General features: G+C 37.3%; 2 protein-coding genes across 6 annotated transcripts in view; one reads left to right on the forward strand and one right to left on the reverse strand.

The window, feature by feature from the left end:
* Window positions 1-5,783, forward strand: part of CAMK4 (calcium/calmodulin dependent protein kinase IV) — a 298,827-nt gene extending 293,044 nt beyond the window's left edge. For both annotated transcript variants that reach the window (XM_023548086.2, XM_003404739.4), the window contains one exon: window positions 1,493-5,783. In XM_023548086.2, the coding sequence (XP_023403854.1) occupies window positions 1,493-1,930 (438 nt within the window). In that variant the 3' untranslated portion in view covers window positions 1,931-5,783. The remainder of the gene's footprint in view (window positions 1-1,492) is intronic.
* STARD4 (StAR related lipid transfer domain containing 4) overlaps window positions 3,527-22,651 on the reverse strand; it is a 32,688-nt gene continuing 13,563 nt past the window's right edge. For 2 of the 4 annotated variants that reach the window (XM_064274870.1, XM_064274863.1), the window contains exon 6: window positions 3,527-3,921. In XM_064274870.1, the coding sequence (XP_064130940.1) occupies window positions 3,527-3,921 (395 nt within the window). Of the gene's footprint in view, window positions 3,922-5,779; window positions 21,504-22,651 lie in introns of those variants that run through there. The other 2 variants (XM_010589775.3, XM_003404740.4) reach the window with 1 other exon arrangement.

Raw genomic sequence — 22,651 nt, forward strand, 5'->3', positions numbered from 1 at the left:
GGGTTTAAAGAATGTCTCAGGACAGTAGTTTCAGGAAATCCTCTGTTCTCTACTGCTCCAGTTTGTCTGACTTTTTTTTTTTTTTTTGAAAAAAAAAAAAAGAATTTGAGTTCTGCTTCACATTTTTCTCCTATTCTATCGGGACGATCTACTGTGACCCCACTCAGAACAGTCAGTGGTTGTAGCCAGGCACCATCTAGTTCTTCAGGTCTCAGGGTAGATGAGATCATGTAGACTTGTTTCTTCTCTGAGCTTTTGATTATCTTCTTACTGTTTTGCTCCTGGCAAGTAGATACCCGTAGTTATGTGTTAGATGGCCACTCACAAGCTTTTAAGACCCCAGATGCTGCTCACTTAACTAGGATCCAGATCATGATTTTTGTGAACTATGTTATGCCAATTGACTGAGCTGTCCCATTAGACTGTGGCCCTAAGCTTTCAGACCCAGAAAACCAATCTTGGAAGGTGCTTGATTATGTCTGTGGAGTTTCTGTATTTCTGCCTTCAACAAATATACGTGCTTGGACCCATATATTTGTACTTACACATACCTATAAATACTTCTGGACCCCTGGCAGCACAGTGGTTAAGAGCTTGGCTGCTAACCAAAAGGTCAGCAGTTCGAATCCATCAGCTGCTCCTCAGAAACTCTATGAGGGCAGTTCTACTTTGCCCTATAGGGTCGCTATGAGTCAAAATTGACTCAACAGCACAGGTTTGGTTTTCAGTTTATCGATACTTCAGTCTGTTCTCACCTAAGTACACACCTGTACCCACCCATATACCAATATGTCTGTGCTCATCCATATGTGCTCAAAGGCACATCTTTACTTTGGTTGTACTGTGCTCACTACACCCACATTCAGTACCATTTTTCCTATCACCAAAATAATAATAAGTTTCTACTATCTAAAGTGTATGTTCCCCTCCTTCTCTGTAACCACCAATGAACATTGATTTCTCTGTATTTACCTGTTCTTATCTTTTATAAAAAGGGATTGATACAATATTTATCCTTATATACTTGACTTATTTCACTTAGCATTATGCCCTCCAGGTCCATCCATGTTGTAATATGTTTCAGGGACTCATTGATTTTCGTTATGATTGCATAGTATTCCATTACGTGTATGTACCACAATTTGCTTATCCATTTATCCACTGATAGGCACTTCAGTTGTTTCCATTTATTTGCTATTGTGAATAAGGCAGCAGTGAACATAGGTGGGCATATGTCTGTTCATGTCATTATTTTTAGGTCTCTAGGGGAGGGATTGCTGGATCACAGGGTAGTTCTATTTCTAATTTTTTGAGAGGATTCCTTTTATTCCCCAAACAATTATTAGTTCTAAAAACAATATTGGAATAATACATTTTGAAAGATTGCGCACTGACCTCTAAAACAAACTCCCTAAAAGCAAAGTTGGGGTTGAGCTCTGATTTGAGAATCTTAAGTGGAGGCTACCCCTGACACTTTTCTCTTTTCCATCAGGCAGCAGTGAAGGCGGTGGTGGCCTCTTCCCGGCTGGGAAGTGCCAGCAGTCATGGCAACATCCAGGAGGGCCACAAGGCCAGCCGAGACCCATCCCCCATCGAAGATGGCAACCAGGACATCAAAGCTATTCCAGAAGAAGAGAAAGTTTCAGGAGATGGGGCCCAAGTGTCATTTGAGGGGGCACAGGCTGAGCTGATGAGGGAGCAGGCCTTAGGGGAAGTTAAGGATGTAGATATAAATGCTGCCGAGGCCACCAAGATGGTGCCAGAAGCACCGGATGATGGGATAGAGGTGGCTGAGCCAGAAATAGAAGAAGGCCTAATAGAGGAAAAGCTGAAGACTGTGGAGGAAGCAGCAGACCCTAAAGAAGGGCAAGAAAACCCTGATCTGGGACTTGGGGCTCAACAGTATGATGTGAACCTGCCAGAGTACTAATCCAGCTTCCTTCAGATCTGGAAGCCAAACCCTGGCATTTTATGCACTTTGTCCTTCAGCAAGGAAGATGTGGAAGCATGATATTCACTATAGTGATTCTGTTTTTGAGGTGCAAAAAAAAAAAAAAAAAAATACATATATATCAGTTGGTAATCCTAGCTTCAATGCATGTGACTGCTTTATGAAAATAATAGTGTCTTCTATGGCATGTAATGGATAACTAATACTGATGAGTTAAATTTGGAATTGCAAGTAAACACATCACCACTTTTAAACACTGAGACATTTTCAAAGACCAGTGGCACACATTTGAACTAAATAATAACCAATTTTTTTGCTTTGAAAACCTAGCCATCCTATATCCTCTGGATTTCTTCACAAGGCAGTAAGGCAGTAATTCTTTTGGACTACTGCTTAGCTAATACCAGGTAGTATTACATCATACAAGATGTGTTCCCGTGACATTCTCAACATTTTCCTTTTCATCATTATTGTATCCAAACCGTTTACAAGGAGATGATTATAGGTTATAGTTGTACCATGCAGCAAAAACCATCTCACGCATAGGTAAGACATTGAACCATGTTTTTAAGGACTGTGAAACTATATACCCCTAAAGCTTGTGTGGAGAATGCCTTATTAGTTTAAAAAATGGAGCCCTGTTGGCTCAGTGGTTAAGTGCTACGGTTGCTAACCAAAGGGCCAGCAGTCCAAATCCACCAGCCGCTCCTTGGAAACCCTATTGGGCAGTTCTACTCAGTCCAGTGGGGTCGCTATGAGTCGGAATCAACTCGACGGCAATAGGTTTGGGTTTTTTTTTATATTAATAATAACCAAAAATGTTCTTTCATAAAATTTTGCCATTTTACAATGTTGGAGAAAGTATTTACAAACTCATGTTGAGGAACATAGTCTTCCTTTTACCTCTCTCTAATCTGATGAAAAAAAACTCAGGTGGGGGGAAAGACAGTGAGGGAAGAAAAAGAAGATTAGGACTTAGTCTACGGAAGAAAGATTGACTTCTTATCATTTTTGAGATAAACTTATATTTATTCATGAGCTTGTACAACTTTATAAATAGGAACATTTTTATGGATAAATTCTATAATGAGCAAGTTTCAAATATTTTACAAAGATATGTTCCATAGGCTGGTGCCAAAATGTCTGAATAGAGTAGGAATAACATTCCGTTATACAGTAATTATTGTCTTTGCTAGAGTAAGAACTACATTTTTGCTTACAAAAGCCTTTTCTTCCTTTGACTGTTGTTGTTAGGTGCCATCGAGTCAGTTCCAACGCATAGCAACCCTATGCACAACAGAACAAAACACTGCCCAGTCTGTGCCATCCTCACACTTGTTGCTATGCTTGACCCCATTGTTGCAGCCACTGTGTCAGTCCATCTCATTGAGGGTTTTCCTCTTTTTCGCTGACCCTCAACTCTACCAAATGTGATGTCCTTCTCCAGGGATTGATCCCTCCTGACATGTGCAAAGTATGTGAGATGCAGTCTTGCCATCCTTGCTTCCAAGGAGAAATCTGGTTGTACTTCTTTCAAAACAGATTTGTTCATTCTTTTGGCAGTCCATGGTATATTCAATATTCTCCGACACCACAGTTCAAAGGCATTATTTGTCTTCGGTCTTCCTTATTCATTGTCCAGCTTTCATGTCCATATGAGGTGACTGAAAACATCATGTGTTGGGTCAGGTGCACCTTAGTCCTCAAGGTGACATCTTTGCTTTTTAACACTTTGAAGAGATCTCTCGCAGCCAATTTGGCCAACGCAATGCGTCTTTTGATTTCTTGACTGCTGCTTTCTTGGGTGTTGATTGTGGATCCAAGTAAAATGAAATCCTTGACAACCTCAATCTTTCCTTCATTCATTATGATGTTGCTTATTGGTCCAGTTGTGAGAATTTTTTTCATTATATTGAGGTGTAGTAAGTGCTTCAAGTCCTCTTCACTTTCAGCAACCATAGTTGTGTCATCTGCATAACACAAATTGTTAACGAGTCTTCCTCCAATCCTGATGCCCTGTTCTTCTTCATATAGTCACAACTATCATATTGATTGATGGTTATCTAGATATACTACATATAATTTCTGAAAAGCTAGTGTATCTTTTATTCATACTTGAAATAGAAGTGCCCATATTTTACAGTATAGTTTTTAAAATTTCCATGTCAAGAAATTTAGAACAATGCAACTTCTTATTTATTGTAAAAAAACAACAAAACCACTGATTTCAAATCAGACTCTTGAGAAGCTGGAACACCAGACCTAATATTTTTAGAATATTTTTTAGAATAAATCTAACTTTCCTTTGATTTAAATATCAACCCTTTTCACTTACAAAAATCACACCAATCCCAAGTGTCCCAGATTTATTTCTAGTTTGAGTTGAAATGGACATTTTATCAAATTTATTATGTATCACATTTTTTATAAATTTCCTTAATGTAAAAAAAAAATGATTGCTTTTAAAGACTAAAATGATAAAAAAATGATAGACATTGAAAATGACCATCACATAAAAATCCTCATCAAAAAGACATCTTAAAATTTTTTGGCTGTTCCTCAAAACTATTAAATTGGGAAATGAAATTCAGTCTCTGGTTTCTGGCTATGAGAACTCGATACACATTTTAGACATTTTGCTTTACAAGCACAAATCTTCCTTTACTGCTATCCTTTTGGGAAGAAAACACAGTAGGACTTATCTACCATGTTTTAGGGGCCTGCCAGGTCACAGACATGGAGGGTCAGGGTCCCGAAGAGGCCCATCATCTAAGCTCAGAACAGGATCATTTTTTGTTTTGTTTTATCTTTTCTTAACTAGTAGAGAGTACTTATCCTCTTCTCTCTTCCTTCCTACTTTCCTTCATTATTCCCTCTAGGAATTCTCAATTTTACTATTAAAAAAGCGTTTGCTATTTTTAACCTTTAAAAATGCCTTCATCACTGAGCATTAATATTTCCCCTTTAAAAAATCAAGGAAAATAGATATCTTCTGAAAAACCTATTTCCTGGTGTACTTTTTCCAGTGAGACTTAATAGATACAGTAAAACCTGTGAAAGCTGGGACCTGTATAAGATGGAAACCTGTCAGATAAAGAAAATGCAAATATTTTCCACTAATAGAGAGTAATCGACTTGACAGCACTGGGTTTTTTGTTTTAATAGAAAGTAATAGAAAAATGTTAAGACTGCACCGTATCAAAGGGGGTAACTCGCGATACCCCAAAAAACAAGGTAGTTGCACTGAATTCTGGCTCTCAGTGCAAACCAAACAAAACCCGTTGCCATCGAGTTGGTTCCAACTCATAGTGACCCTATAGGACAGAGTAGAACTGCCCCATACGGCTTCCAAGGAGCGGCTGGTGGATTTGAACTGCTGACCTTTTGGTTAGCAGCGTAGCTCTTAACCATATCAAAGGAGGAAAGAAGAGAGCGAAAGGGACCTTGTTATTAAGTGTCAATTAGGTGGAAGATGAGAACACATCATCTCTCCCAGTCTACCCCAAGATTGTTCCAAGGGCGGTTGTTAATCTCATTCCAAGACTGCATTGGTTGGATTATAAAAACAGCAATGCAAACATCAGAGCCAAGGTGTGTTGTAGAATTTACCCATTTAAGTGATTGTACATGCCCATTCTTTGATGAGTATTCATGGGTGTGAGGGTAATTCCCTCCGGCTTGTTTAACCCATAAATTGCATTCTCTAAAAATCAATTGGAGATTTGAATTTCAAATCATATTTGAAGTCCTGATAATGCCTAAATAGTAACTTAGGCAATTCATTGGGGGGGGGGAGTCCAAACTGATTCACAAAAATTAGTTATTTGAATTTCGAATCATATTTGAAGTCCTGATAATGCCTAAATAGTAACTTAGGCAATTCATTGGGGGGGGGGGGGAGTCCAAACTGATTCACAAAAATTAGTTATTTCAGTCAAAAAAATGATTTCCTTAGATTTCATATAAATACAACCTAAAAAAAAAAATCAGGATAAATTATGTCAACATTTTTAAAAGCACAGCCAACATTTCTATTGCTTGCTGAAATGGGATCTGCTATCTATCACAGATTACTTAGGCCAATACCTACTGTGGCAGGTCAAGTCTTAATTTGACAAACTGCTTTGTAACGTTACCCCAAGTGACAATATAATCACAAAGCAAGATAATTAAAGAAGTTTCAACAAAGAACAATAAAGAACAGTTAGCATTTTAGAGCTGACAGTTACCACACTACATTATTGGCTTTCCTTTTGAGGTAAGGTCAGGTACATAACATAAACTAGACTCATTTACCATGAAGAAGGAAAATCTTGAATAATTTCCTTCATTTAAAAAGTTGAATTTGGAATTCCAATGGTTTTTCTCAAACCGTAAGAGTTCATTTGTCCTACAGATACATGAATAGAGTGTAGATCAGAATAATATGGTTGTAATACTTATAGTCTAGAACGAGTGCTGTCTAATATAATTCAAGCCACACAGGTAATTTTAAATTTTCTATTAGCTACATTTGAAAAAGTAGAAAACAGGTGAGATTAATTATAGTAATATATTTTTAATCCAATATAGCTAAATTATTATATTAACACGTAGTCAATGATATTTTACATTCTTTATTTTTATACAAATTTTTCAAAATCTGGAATGTACTTTACATCTTCAGTATGTCAAGTGCTCAATAGCCACATGTGGCTAGTGTATTGAACAGCACTGGTCTAGAGTACTTTTTATTTTAATCAATGTGACACTGGAATTTCTATGCTTCTATTTAAGCTGCCTCAGTTTTCCAAATTGATGATTCAGTTGAAGCCAAAAAGAAAATGTTTCAGAAATGTCATAGATTAAAATAAGAAAAAAAAAAAGTGTATTTGCTACTTCAGCTAATTCATGTGCTTCAGAGGAGGTGTGTTTCCCAGCATGGCTTTTGAAGAACAATTTTCTGAACTTTGCTAAATTGCCTATTGGCTACAGTCCCTCCTAATCCCACTTTGGGCCCTGGACTCTGGACTACAGGCTAGAGTCTCCTGAGTACTACCATGGAGCCAATCATTTGTTGCTTATCACAATCAACTGTGGATGTACTGTGTGTTCCCTCAGGACAGACTGCACACAGAATCTTAATAGCATTTGTAGGCCTGGACTAAGCTGGACCCCGCCCACGTGTCAGAAGGTGACATGTCCTAGAAATCTGCTGAACCATGCCAAATTTACCTGATGATGACTATATGATGATGGTGATGTCATTCCAGTTACTCCAAAAATGGGACTAGGACAGTCAGCTAGTATTTTTTACATTTCCTTAGAAGGGTTTAATTGACACTGCCATTACACACAGACTTTTGGAATGTTCTTAAAAAAAAAAATGTTCTTACCTACTGCTATTTCAGAATAATACTCAAGATTCTATAGTTATTTTTAGTGGTGGATCTAAAAAGAAAGGAGCAGTTTGCCTTTTATTGTGACCTCAATTACACAATCTTTTAAACATATCTGGTAATTTAGGATGTTTCCCTATTTCCAGATTAACATGCAAGGTAACTGACGGTGGATTGCCTACAGGTTGAAGATTTGGAGAACCATTTTGTTTCACAATTCAAAGTTTTTATTGAACAGAAGCAGCTGGTTGTATTTCAGATTGGAAAATGAGAAGCAAATGCCAGTAAAGGCAAGGATAAAATTAGGAAACAATTTATTCTGTTTTAGGACTATTCTTGCAAAGTGAATGGAAAAAATAAAAGTCAACAAAGTGAATCAGTACTAGGTTTTTCTTAATGAAGTTGACTCCATGGATAATTGACATAAATGTACTAAGCACAGTCAGTTACATAATTACAATGCCTGTATGTGATTTATATGTCATTCAGAGTAATTATTCAGTCTGGTATCTAGGTTCTCCTTAAACTGTTCAAAGTTTCCAGACATTTACCTACATGATAAAATTTGTAATATCCTTGTAGTTACTGCCTCTTACTTAGATCATATTCCAGTTTCCTTAAACATCACCACTGAAATGTTCCTAATCAGGGTCATTGCTAACTTTTGAGCATTTGCTGGTTAAACATTGCTTAATGGTTAGATGTTATGTGTGTCTTCGGTGTTTTTTTTTAAACAAATGTTTAAAAATTAAAATTCTATCAGTATTATAATATTCAGAGCCACATGAGAAGCAGAAATGTACCCAATAGTTTCCTATAACATTTTTTTCCCCAAAGTCTTTTTATTGCCCTGAAACAACCCAAGGTGAGATTCTGGCCCCTTGACAAATAGGGAAAAGTAATTCAAGAGACTTCTTAGGAGATATTAGTTACCCATCCATGGTAACTTAGTTCAGTATTTCTACTTTCTATGTTTTGATCTGTTCAGGACCAGTTTTTGTCATTATTACTCCTGCAGCTATCACCTCACCCGTTTATATACTCTTTGTGGAGAGCAATAACAAATGATTAAATATTTTATGTCTGGTTGTTTAAAATTCCAATTTTCATAAATACTCTGTGATTTACTCTAGAAGGATTTAATTGCGTGATCTAGCTCTCTTGCCAGACTCAGTCCGCTTCCTGATATCCCTGTCATCTGGAGCAGACGTCCACCTAGAGCAAGATGGAAGCCCTGACATCAAAGTGGGAACATCTGACTCCTTGCCAGGAATCAGATACTACTGTAGAGAAGAACTGGTTGACCTGGTGGAGCTCAAATGGGAGAAAAACTCTTCCCATGCTCTTATTGAAAGTGATGTTGCTTGAATATTGGCATAATGCTGTTGTTCGGTAATGGCAAAAATGGGATTCCACCAATCTTTTGTTCTTGGTTTGCTACCACTTGTCCCAGATCAATGTTTATTTGTTCCTTCGGCCATCTTGCTCACCATCTATGGCTATGAGATCCTCTAAAGTCCCAGACTGGAGAAATGTGGGATCCTCAGTAACCGAAAATTCAGTCTGAAACTCTAAACAGTCATGCTAAGACTGCAAAATCACAGTATTCTTCTAACTAGTTATTTTCAGTGCATTTTGAAGATTGACCTGGAAAACCCATATAGAGTACTAATATCCATGTAATCTTTGCTGTGACTCATTGTGTTAAAAATGACAGGTATTTAATCTTCAGATTAAACAATAACCTTTATTTTTTGAAAGATTATTTCAGGCTACTCAAATACAGTTGATTTCTCATTAGAAATTTTGAAAGCTGTTGCTTTTCCTAAGGTTTTTCACAATTCTTACAATCGGTGGTGGCTGATAAAAGTGTATTAGGTTTGTCCGTCCTTTATCCTTTCTTTGGTATTTGTGTAGTAGTTAATCTGTTTTTGTAAAGGATACAACTGTGACTATAAATTGAAAACTGTCACCTCATAACTGCCCCTTTTCAACCTGTCCTATTTTCAGTGCCTACAATACAGCAAGTGTTCAGTAGCACAGTGTACAAATAGCACATTCATGATTTATGATTTTATTTACACTTTTTGTTTGTCAAGGCAATCTTCTGAGTGTTACGTGTTTCATTTCTTTGAAAACCGAGGGCTTTGAGTTGGAACAGGAGATTTATGGGTTTAAGCAATTCTTTATGCCCAATGAACTAAGCATTATCAAGCAAAAGGGATTAATTAGTAAATGAGTTAGGGTAATGTTTATACTCTTATCCGAATGCTAATCATTCTTTTATCTCTGGTCTTTAATTGAGATACACATATAAAACTTATGTTGGCTTTTTTTGTTTGTCTGTTTGTTTGCCATACAATTCCCCATGGAACTAAATTTAAATCTCTAAAGAATTGTTTTCAAGAGTCCAGCAGACTATGGGTCACAGACCAAATCCAACTAGAGGCCTGTTTTTATAAATAAAGTTTTATTGGAACACAGCCACGCTCATTTGTTTATATATTGTCTGTGGCAGCTTTCACACTACCAGAGCAGATTGAATAGTTGCTATAGAGACCATGTGGCCTGCAAAGCCCAAAATGTTTATCAAGCCCTTTACAGAAAAAACTTGGTCCTGGTTTTACATAGTGCCCCATGCCTTTCTGGTGACCTCTAGGAATACAGATTCTCATGTTCCATGTTTCTTCTCCTTATCTTAAGGCTCTTATTTCCAGTCACTTCTTAGGAAGTTAGGAAGTTTTGTTTCATGTTGCACATGCTCTCACAATGATACTTGTGCTACAAGCATAACGTAACAGAGAAAGTTCTCTGTTGTTAGCTGCCATAGTCACCCCTGACTCATAGAAGCCCTGTGCACAATAGGATTGAACCATGGTGATTGACAGGGTTTTCACTGGCTGGTTTTTTGGAAGTAGTTCACCACGCCTTTCTTCCTAGTCTGTCTTAGTCTGGAAGCTCTGCTGAAACCTGTTTAGCATCTTGCAAAACCAAACCAAACCCACTGCCATGGAGGGTTTCCAGGGAGTGGATGGTGGATTTGAACTGCTGACCTTTTAGTTAGCAGCCTGAGCTCTTAACTACTTGTGACCAGGGCTCTGTTCAGTATCATCAAGCCCAAGCCCAGTGCCATCGATTCTGACTCATAGCGACCCTATAAGACAGAGTAGAACTGCCCCCTAGAGTTTCCAAGGAGCACCTGGAGGATTCGAACTGCCGTCCCTTTGGTTAGCAGCCATAGCACTTAACCACTATGCCACCGGGGTTTCCTTTAGCATCACAGCAACGTGTAAATCACTACTGACAAAGGGTGGTGGCTGCACTTGAGGTACATTGGCCAGTAATGGAAACTGGGTCTCTCACATGAGAGACGAGAGTTCTACCACTGAACCACCACTGCCCCCTGAAAGTTCCCTACAGAACTAAACATTCAAAATTGCATCATTCCTGAAAAAAGAAATTTAGAGCAAGAATCGGCTTGGTCAGGAAGGAGGAATTAAAAAGGTTTGCAGCATGTTGAGCATGTTTTAGTAATTTGATCCTTATATTTAAAATCATGTGAATAACATCTTACACTGGTCATTCATTGCTCACATTTAAGTCAACCTATCTGCAGCTGTTACTTAGTAAGCTAAGAAATAAGAACTCAGAGGTTCTGAATCCTTCCACATATTCTCAAGTAATTGATATCAATTAGGTTTTCATTTAATCACTTTTAGAAAATAACATGCTTTATTATGTGGCATTCCGTGACAATGACTTGCTCACCAACAGCTCAGGGAACAAAAGAGCCAACTCTTCTATGTAAAAAAGCCTTCCAATCTACATGCTTTACTCAAGAGGGGGCCTTGAGTAAATGTTTTCCTGTACTTTTTTTTTTTTTTACATACTTAGAAATACAAGAACGGCCCTTCTCTTAGTTTATTTCTGTCATATTCATTCCAAAATATCTGCCTAAAGGGAAGCGGGTGACCCGGATATTGAGAGAAACATAGACATTCATGACCGTTGTATTTCAGTTGGACTCTGAACATTTAGCCAAAAGGTTACAAATGAAATATTCAGTAGAAAACCCATTGTCACCTTATTATTAGGAATGCCTAAAATTATATCATGACTCTAGATAATATGCAGTCTTCTTTAAACTGTTGCAGCAATTAGTGAATATGATGTAGCTACCTGGATCCATTATAGAACTCAGGCAAAAAAGAGATGAACTGCCTGTCAGCTCCTTAGGGTTTGTGTGTGCAGTGGGGAGACTACCGGAATGGGAGGGGGAAAAGATGACAAAATGTCGACTTGGATTCCATAGTCCCGCCTGCCCCATTCTCTTGATTGCTCAGAATTTGAAGTTAGTCATTGGTGGACTGAAATCCATTCTAAATAAATAGACCAAAGTCATTAGATCAACTTTCCTCCCTGAACAATAAGTTAAATAGGTAATAGATAATAGACCTACATGGCAAGCACAGTTTAAGGAAATTATTTGCTAATTTTGAAGTTTCCCAGGACGAGTCCATTCTGTGGACTCATTTTTTCAGCAAACTTCACCTATTATGTGTCGTGGATGAGGCAGGGGTGAATTAAACCCAGTGCTGCCTTCCAGGGGTCAGCACTGTAATTGGAGAACATAGGCAGGTGCACAAACACAGCCTGTGCTAGGGACAGAGAGAAAGAAAAGTTCCTTCTGCCTGGCATGATCAAGGAAAGCTTCACGGAAACACAGGCTAGGCTGGAAAGGTGGAGAGAATTGTTACAATTAGGTAGGAGAGAGGGGCACGTCTGGCTGAGAAATGACCTGTGTGTAGACAGACCGGAGAAAAGCAAGGAAAAGTGGTGAAGAAACTACTAGATGTGAAAGTCTGAAATCCACAGGGCAGTGTTGCCAAGAATGCAAGGAGTCCAAGGTTTTGTGCAAAGTTGAATTATACAGACCTCCTTGCTCTGGATAGACACATGGACAGCCTTTCTTCTCAGGACATCTAACCCTCTGTGATCTCCTACACACTTGGCTAACTTGGAGCATCCATAAGCAGAATGAAAACCATCCAACACATCAAAACATTTTTGGAAGTCATTAGTTGAAGCAATGCTTGTCACTAAAAGCAAAAAGTGCATGGCTAAGTCTCCACTGACAAAGCAGAGGAAATGATCACAATGATTTCCTGAGTAAGTTTTGCAAAACTCCAATTTCTGAATAACTCTGACAACAGAAAATCACCTAAGTAACCATCTTTGCCAATGGAGGCCCAAGTCAAGGTTACTGCTGTCATAACTGTTTCAACCTTTTGAGTTTTTTGCCCTAAAAGGGCAATCTCCACAGAATTTGAGATAGAATTATACCTGAAAGCTTAGGCTTCAAAAGATAACCTGTACAAAGCTATGTCTCAGACAATGAAATTGCAAATGATCAGAACTGCTTTCCCCAAGCATCACACTGGTCCTGTCAAGTCACTTCTTCTTCATCTCTCCCCTTTGCCCTTTTACATACCCTTTTAGAAATTCTTTTTATATTTCTCATTGTAGGCAATATTTTTACATCCATCTTCAAGAAACTTATTTTTTTGGAAATATTTACCAATTAGAATCAGACTACAGAAGATGGAATTTTAGTTTCAAACTACTTTGCTTGTAGTCCACATCTATGATAACTGAATGGCTACATTATTCCTCAGGGTAAATGAGATGAAGGAGAGAATGGAACAAAGACTGACCATCATCTGAGTGATGAAAGAGCAGCAGAGAAGCAGACACTGTGAAAGTACAGAAAATACAGGTTAGCAGGCACTGAGAAAGGAAAACTTCCTACTAAGGTTTTCTGGGTTTATGTGACATTATCTGGTATCTCTTTTCTAGTCTTTCCTAGAGGGCAAATTTGTATTCCTGGGTTTTCTAAAGCTTTCTGGACTAAAGGTACATGAAGAGTTCAACAGCAGCATGGAGAATTAGATGAATGATACCATTACATACAGAAAACCTACATCTCCGGTAGTTTAGGTTGTACACCATTAGCCAAAAAATCAAGAGCATGTAGGATTTGCAGGGCAAAGAAAAAGTATAAATATTTTCATTTACACATCCAAGATTAGAGGCTACTTCTCAATTTGAAAAGCATTGAAAAGGAACTGTGAACCTTCATTTTTAAAAGCTGTCAGAATGGTGCTATTGACTTTTTAATACAGACATATTACAGTATTTGGGGGGTACACACATAAATCTGACCTGGCCATTAATGTAAATACAGAAAATGTTTGTAGAGAATTCATCAAAATCATGCCCATTTGCTTTTGGTTGAGATACCATATTCTTCAATGTGTTGACTGACCACTCCATTGCCATGTCCTGGAGGTGGGCACAGCTGTCATCGGCTCTATCACCTGTCCAAAGCCCTGCGCCAACTCCGTGAAAGCTCACTGTGGCTTCCCCTCAGACTCAGGTTGAACAATCTGACTAAAAGATTAAAGATGCTCATTTTTTGATGTTTCCCAGGAACATTTAGGATATGTGACATAAAGGAAAATGGATGTTGGTAGACAAATTGTTGAAATCTACCTTAGTGAGGGCAAACGTTACTTTGAGTAAGTTCACTCAGACGTGTCAAAAAATGTCAGCAGAAACCTATACCTTGCAGCTGAGAAATCTGCAATCTGCATATACACTTTGATAATAAATCACCTAAGAGCCCACCAAAGCTTTGCATTCTGTGACTTGAAATATTACCATAATTGAAGAGAGACACAATGGAGATTTTCCTTACACCTGAAATAGGATCATTCCTTGAGGGTTTTCTCCCTCTTTCAGATGAAATTATAGCTTGTGTTCTGCAGAGCTTTTTAATATGGAAGCACCCAAATATTTATTTCTGATAGCGCAAAATTATAAAATTATTATTTAAAAGCGGGCTTTAGCAATCCTGTAGTCCAACTAGCTCATTTTATTGATGAGAAAATTGACACCCAGAGAGGTTACAGCTTACCTGAGGTCGCAGTGGCTGAGAAAGGAACAGACCCTTGTTGCCCATCTCCTTGCCCAGTGCTCTCACCCCTGGAAAGTCAATTCACTGGACACAATTTAATCTCAATAATTCATATAAAAACTGACTTTTCTTTATAAAGATTTGAAAATACAGAAAAGCAGATTACCATAACGCCTTTTACATATAAAGTCCTTTTTTCTTTCTAGAATGGTTTTTTCTTACCAATTTGCAATCATGTTGGAAACCTTTTTGTATGATACATTATAGCACAAGCATGTTTGCATAATTTTCAGAAGCACTTATTGTATCTACGTAATAATCTTTTTTTTTTTTTCTCTGTGTTTCGGCAAATCAATCTGAAGGAAATAATTCTAATGTGAAATCATTGAGCCAAATGATATTCAGTCATCACTCCAAGAGATTGGGAGGAAAAATTCTGCATTTTCACTCCTACGAAGCAGCTGATAGTTGGCAGGCAATATGATTCGGAAAGAGATCTGAAAGTCTTTCTTGAGCTTGGCCACTCAATCAATTAGAAAACATTTTTGTGAAGTATTTGAGGGGAAGATAATTTGAGCGCTGGGCTTATCATCAGAAGGGCAGCTTGCCGTTAACAGCCATTAAGGTTAAAACCCTCACTTTGTTGAGAAGAAAAGCTTATCCTAGACAATGGCTTGTCTATTGAAGAAACAGAAAAATCTAGAGAAAAACAAAGCTTCCCATCTCCAGGTCAATTTCTGGCTTTACAAAACATGTCTTATTATCTCAATCTGGTTGTACAGTCTCTGAAGTACTTTTTAAAATAAAAATCACCCAGCCTTTACTAAAAGGATGTCACCAAAGCAAAATATTAAGCAGAAAGGTTAAAGCTTATGAAACAGAACATCATCCATAGAGAAAGAATGAGTAAACGCCTATCTTGGTACTCACACACTCTGCTTTCTCCATTATTTCTATCAGAATACCGCAATCTACTAATCACCTATTCAGCTGATAAAAGTAGTATGGGCCCGCTTTATACTTCATCTCCTGGAATACATTTGCAATTCACATTTTTCAGCAATTTTCTGTCATGGCCTGGCTACAGAAGCCCTCATCCATAGTGGACCCTTTGTTCTAGAGGAACAGGACAGTGGCAATACATTTTCATGCTGGATGCCACATGACACCAACCATTAATTTACAACACCCAAGGGAAGGCTCCATCATCTCATTACCTCAACTAAGGTAAGCCATGTAGCATCTGCCATGTAGAAAGTGCCCAATAAATGTTCTTGACAAGACCGAACGACTGCTTTGCTATTTTCATTTTTTTGGAAGGCCATCACTTAACTATATGACAGCTGAAAGAGCCTCTATCAGAGGTCTCACTGGCATCTGGGAAAACCATGCATTTCTCTTCCTCTGAGCCTTTATTTTCTGGCCAATAATTTCTGAATTTTATTTAGGTAATAAAGGAGATGGACTTCAATTTGACCAAACAGGTTATCTTTCCTAGGCTTTTTACGTGTACACACACACACACACAAACCTGTAGGATTAAACCCAAAAAATCAAAAGCAAAAACTCAAGGGATAAAGATGTTACAGCACACCTCCCAAAGCTGATCCAGTGGGAGATGCTGCTGGTTGGTCATCCAGAGTCACTCCTAACCTTCCCCAAGAGGCTAGAAATCCTCAGGCTTGCTTCCTCAGCCACCTTCATATCTAGGGAGGCCTAGTTGTACAGTAGTTAAGAGCTTGCCTGCTAACCAAAATGTTGGCAGTTCAAATCCACCAGCCGCTCCTTGAAAATCCTATGGGGCAATTCTACTCTGTCCTATAGGGTCACTGAGTTGGAATCGACTTGACAGCAATGGGTTTGGTTTTTAGGTTTTACACCTAGTGGTAGTCACATGATTCAAAATATCGTGAAGGCTAGTAAGGGCTTCTGGGAGTTTTTTCTTTCCTGATTAAAGACACAGATGAGTGGTGCCATACCTTCCCCTACTTCTTGACTTGAATGCTTATGTGATTCCCTGGATTAGTCCGTCACTCTTCCCTATGGGGGCAAGATCAAGAGAGCTGTGGAAATGTTGGCCCTGACATCCTCAGCTGACAATCACTAACAATTACCTATATCCACCTAGTCATTAAATGAGAAAAATAACTCCGTATTTGTTTAAGCCACTTATTAGTTGTATCTTCTATTATAGCCCACAGCACCCCTAACTGCTTTCTTATACCCGCTGCCACTGAGTTGATTCTGACTCATAGCTATCCTATAGGACAGAGTAGACCTATCCCACAGGGTTTCCAAGGCTGTCATCTTTATGGAAGCAGACTGTCACATCTTTCTCCTGCGGAGCGGCTGGTGAGTTCAAATGGTCGACCCTAAGGTTAGCAGCCAAGTGTTTAATCACTGCACCACCAGGGCTCCCTAACTGCTTTCTTATAACATAGATGAAAGGATTCCTAGTAATTTTTCCAGCGTTTTACAACTTTAAACTAAGACCACAATTCCTAACCACATTAACACAGTTATTTAAATACATGTACAATAAACTCTGTCCGTATGCTACTGTAATAAGAACACAATACAGTCATTGTAGTCTTGGCTACATAATAGCAGAATTATGGCTCATATGAGACATTTGTAGGAAATTCGCATGTGCTTTGTTAATCTTTATTTTCCATTTTATATTTTTGTTTTGTAGGAGTTCAGGAAGTTAAATTACATACTTTGAATTCAGGTATATGAAATTAATTATTAATCAGCACTTAAGGTTAAAGCAATTTACACAGACAACATCAACAATCAATGAGTGTCTAGAAAATTTTATTGTGATATACTTGATAGCAATTCAAAATAAATACACATTAGTTTAATAAATATTCTAGTTTTATATGACTCATAAAACAATTACAAACTTCTTTTAAAATAAACTGTTTATATTACAGCTTTTCCTGAAATCCAAGAGATAAATTTTTATTTAACTATACATGTAAAATCTTTGGAAACAACAAAATGAATTTAAAAAACTATAATTCCAACTTCCTGTGCTCTAGGATTAATGTTCTTCTATGCTCAGGTCCCACCATCCCCCGCTTCTAGAAGCTGAGTAAGAGGCATGAGAGACACACCAGACACATAATCACACGACACACATTCTAACGGAAGCCTGGTCAAGTCACTTACTTCTCTGGATTCAGTTAATTTACCTGAAAGTCTGGGACAGCTACAGTGTCCATTTAATCGAAAGAAACTGGATTTTAAGAACTGATTCTCAGGAGGTTAGTATGCTCTTGAGTAAACAGGCAAAATTTTTATCAAAGAAAATTACTCATATGTAAAAACTGAACAGACAACTGGGGCTTAAATTGTGCAATGTTTTCCTATCTACTTCAGAGGTAACCTCAATTACAGAGTTTCTAGCTTGTGGTGCTAATTTAATTCAACCTGAGTGCTGATAAACTGCTCTTCAGTTAGAAAACAGAGAAGGGGAAAGGAGAAAAAGAAAGAAAGTTTTATTAACAGGGAGACAACTTTACACATAAGACATCTGCAATTTCAAAGATGTCCAGTCTCAATGAACAATGAAATGAAGAGATTTTTAACAATTATAATCTAATACTCTAGCAGTTTATATTATAAATAACTGAAGAACACTAAATTCTCATCATTATTTTTGCTGAATACTGTGCTGAACTTCAAGGGTTAATCAAAAGTTAATCAAAGGTTAATCAATAAGAACTAATATTTCATGCAAAAATGTCACTTATAATAAATTTTTTTCTTGTATAAAGCCTATTTTCTTTTTAAAAAAAATGTACTGGAAATAGTACTATATACCAAGTTATTTCCTACATAAATTTTCTAATACGAGTTAGCTATAAGCTTCAGAAATGATCAACCATATAACGAGGCAGATTATATTCTCTTCATTTTATCAAATGCCCTAAGAAAAGTTAACTATCTCTAAAGGAAAATATTTCTTGGCTATAATTTTGATTTTTTTTAACAACTACTAACTGATTTATTTCCAACATTCACGGGTTCCATTTAGCAAGAATTTTTTTTAAAGACTCCGGGGACCAGGAAAGATTTTTATTTAAGCTAGTAATTCCATGAAATTTTCTCCTTCATATTATAACAAGACAAATTAATAGATATACTACAGAACTGTGCTATTCTATATAGTAGCTGCTGGTCTCATGTGGCTGAGTACCTAAAATGTGGCTAGCCCCAACCAGCAAAATATACACCAGATTTCAAAGAATTCGTACAGAAACTAATGTAAACTATCTCAATCAATATGATTTTATATTGATTACATGATGAAATAATAATTTGGTTATACTGAGTTAAATAAAATATATTAAAATTAACTTCACCTGTTTCTTTTTATTTTCATAATGTGGCTGCTGGAAAATTTTAAATTACATATATGGCTCACATTATTTTTCTATCCTTTAGCACTACTGTAGAAGCAACAGACTTGAGATAACCTATTTATACTATGGTATCACAAGGTTCCTAAGCTTAGAAAAAAGAATACTTCTATTCCTAAAAATAAAGCCAACCATGTATTCATATGATATTTGTGATCATAATAGTCTAATACCTCTTTTTACCAGCACCTGGGCTAAGCTTCGGTCAGCTATGAGTCTGCAAACAGGCAAAGGGATCTTTTGGGGTGACGGACATGTTCCAAAGCTGGATTGTGGTGATGGGTGCACAATTTTAAAAAGCAAACCACTGAATTGTACACTTAACACAGGTAAATTTTATGGTATGCAAATTATACCTCAATAAAACCATGTTTTAAAAAAGTGCACAGCTAGATCCAGCAGATCTAAAGGGCCATCTAGAAGCTACACAGTAAATGCCAGGTAACTCAACTCTAATTTTTCACTCTATCATATGGTTCTATACTGCAATGTAATCGTTCCCATGAGGGTCATTTTACCTGCAATGAGTCCACCGTCAGCAGTAGATTATGTAATCACTTATTGGAGGTATGAGTTGATAAGGACAGAGGAACACTAGAATGGCTGAGAGTAGGCAGTTCATGTGCCTTTAGGGGCCCAGCTCAGGCAGTAATAGCCCTCAGAGTGATGCACAGTCTTGTCACAAACCCCTTACCCAAGCTGAGCACTATGTAAGTGAACACCTGCTGGTATTTCAGCATCCTAGGCAGAATACTAGAATACAAGATCTCCTTACTCTACACTAATAAAAGCAAATGAAGGAAAATAGATGAAGTCAACTATTTAACAATTTCCAGGGGAAACAAAACTAAACTGCTGAGTTTTCTTTCTCTAATGCCGAACAAAAAAAACTATCAGCAACTCAAACTATTGTCAGTTTAGAAAAGATATTAGGGATTAATAAGGTTCAAGTTCAGCACACAGGATCATTTGTACATCATTTCTGTCAGATGCGGAAATAAATTATTTTTCAACCTAAAAATTGTGAGATTATTCACTATGAACTCTGCGGTGCTGCCATCTTGTTTTTTAAATCTCATCATCTCCAATAGCAAAAAATAAATAAAAACAAGAACAAAGAGCAGCTCCAACTTGTCTATTTTGTCAAAACGAGTCTGAAAAGCTATACGTATTTTTTCTTTATACTCAGAGAAATACAATAAACTAACAGAGATTAAGCCTTCAGTATGTATTTGTGCTTTCTGTGGCCTGTCTAGCACGTAAGTATTTTCAGGGTTCACTTTACCCCATATTAACCAAAAAGAAAAGAGTGACAACAACACATAAAGAACTAACACTGAACACCAAAATGGACTTTAAGATGTGTGCATGTACACAAACATATACATATGAAGGTTTGCATATACACACTGAGTTGCCTCAAGTTCTCATTTTAGAAGTAAACTAGGTGGACAGTTCGAAAGCCAAAGAATTAGGTAAATTCATTTAGGAATCTTCATTTAAGGCAGCTACAGATCCCTGGGACCTATAAAGTCTATTCAAGTTATTATAAAATGACTTCTTGAGACATTGGGATAAGTTTAAAGATGTATTTGTTACTATTCCAGACCAAAGTTACATCACAACTGTGAATATTTATGATCTACTTTGTAATGCTTTATGAGTGACATTTTTAAAACTAAAACATGCATAAAACATTGACTTTGACTTTCTAGAGAGATTACTCTCTATTGGTGATTATATGATACTACCAGCCATTTCACACAACCCAGATTTTCACTACCGACCAATTAAATATGATGTCCCCAAGCACATATTTGGCAGTTTTTTGTACTGCCATATTTATGCATCAGTGCTTTTAAGATTCACAAATGCACATAAAGACACAAATATGTTTTTAAAGGTGTGTACAAGAGAATGTCACCTAGATATCAAAACCAATTTGTGCTTAAATTGTACTTGTTACTACATCTATTCTTATTTCTGGTCTTTTCAATGCTGAAAGTAGCTCAGTGAATTGACAATGAAGTTCATCTTTATAAAAAACAGAGAAGGGCTTTTTTCTTTTGTCCAAGCTATTGCCAAACTTACAGGGCATACCAAAAGTAAAGCATTATATTTAATCTCAGAAGAGTTAAAATTTTATAAAGTGTTCATAAAGCTCTAAAATAGATGATTTTAATTAACAGCATGAAGCTTGTGCTTTCTCTAATTTCCAAGCAACCAAAATACACATACTAAGACACTACTCAATTTCCTAAGCATTTGGGTCCACTTCTTTGTGGATTTCTGTACTTATACTCCACTCCTAAACATAACGCCATAACCAATGTGCAAATAACTGTTTAAGAACACTGAAATGCTCTCTCTTACATACTATTTACTTCAGGAATAAAATGCAATATCATACTACTAAACCAAAAACCCTCCAGATAGTCTACAGGCTATGCAGAAGAGAAGAGCAGATGATTTTTACAGGCCATGCAGCTGGGAGGAAGAATTGATTCAGGGGACCATGGCACTAAAGGTTTCCATGTGTTACGCCTTTTGTAAGGCTTTTCGTAGATCGCCATAGAAGTTTGTTAAAGTGCTTGCCATGGCTGTGTCTACTGCAGACTGAGGAATCATCCCTCGCAGATCTGTCTGAATATAGCCTGTCAAAAGACTCTGGTTTGGGCTGTCTTTAAGCGGAACACAAAACCAACCGCAGGGATGGTTATATCCGCGAACAAATTCTGATCTCTTTTCACTCCAGTCAAGGCTTATCCCTACAAGGCAATTTAAAAATAACACTATTAATAGCAATGATTAACACTTGTCTAAAGCACTTATTAAAAAATATTACTAGATTTGTTGGTTAAATATTTATCTTCTTATCCATGTAGAGGAAAATTAAGCCCCAAGAGTGACTACGGCAGAATGAAAAAGATAATTACCAAGTAGAATTCTGACAGAGGGCTGGTAGACAAGTAATGGGAAAAGTTCTAATCCCTTCAGAGTAGATGACATCATGCCATCTTGGTAACTCTTTGGAAACTATGACTCTTGGCTATAGCAGCCAGGCTTCAATGTGCCAATAATCGAACCTGTTGTACCGCAGGCACCACCATATTCAACTTTGGTACTGAATGGTTAAGAATAAACAAGAGACTGGAGAAACCCCAAGAGTGTGGCCCCCAGGCACCCTTTTAGCTCAATAATGAAGTCACTCCTGAGGTTTACCCTTCAGCCAGAGATTAGTCAGGCCCATAAAAGAAAACAAGACTAAAGCAACACACCAGCCCAGGGGCAAGGATGAGAAGGCAGGAGGGGTCAGGAAAGCTGGTAATGGGGAACCCAAGGTTGAGAAGGGGAGAGAGTTGACATGTCATGGGGTTGGTAACCAATGTTACAAAATAACATGAGTACTAATTGTTTAAGAAGTTAGCTTGCTCTGTCAACCTTCATCTAAAGTACAATTAAGAAAAAAAGAAGTAAAGAATAAACAAGTAGATATTTACCTACAACTGCCAAATCAAGTATATACTATGCCAGAAAAAAAAAATTACACGTAGGTATATTTCACAAAGCAGGAACTTTCCAATGACAGTATAAATACTACACAGCTCAAGAAAAATATTCTAATACACAGAAACTCTATTTTTACTATGACCAAGAAACTGTTTTCTGAGAGTGGCTTGGAAGAAAATCTATTTACCAGACCCCTTTCTTGGAAGCTGTCACGTGACCCCAAATTTGTTAGCAGTGACTTGGAGGATACCACGTACTGGGACCAAAACCTTATCAGAAAAATACCAAAACCCTTCTTGATATTATTATCTTACTCCCTCGGGTTTAGCATTTGCAAACAAATCGTAGTGATTAGGTAGTAACCATGAGAGTCGAAAATATATCTCACCTAGAAACACTGAACCTA

This window comes from Loxodonta africana, chromosome 2 (genome assembly GCF_030014295.1).
Source record: "Loxodonta africana isolate mLoxAfr1 chromosome 2, mLoxAfr1.hap2, whole genome shotgun sequence".
In the NCBI taxonomy this organism is placed as follows: Eukaryota; Metazoa; Chordata; class Mammalia; order Proboscidea; family Elephantidae; genus Loxodonta; species Loxodonta africana.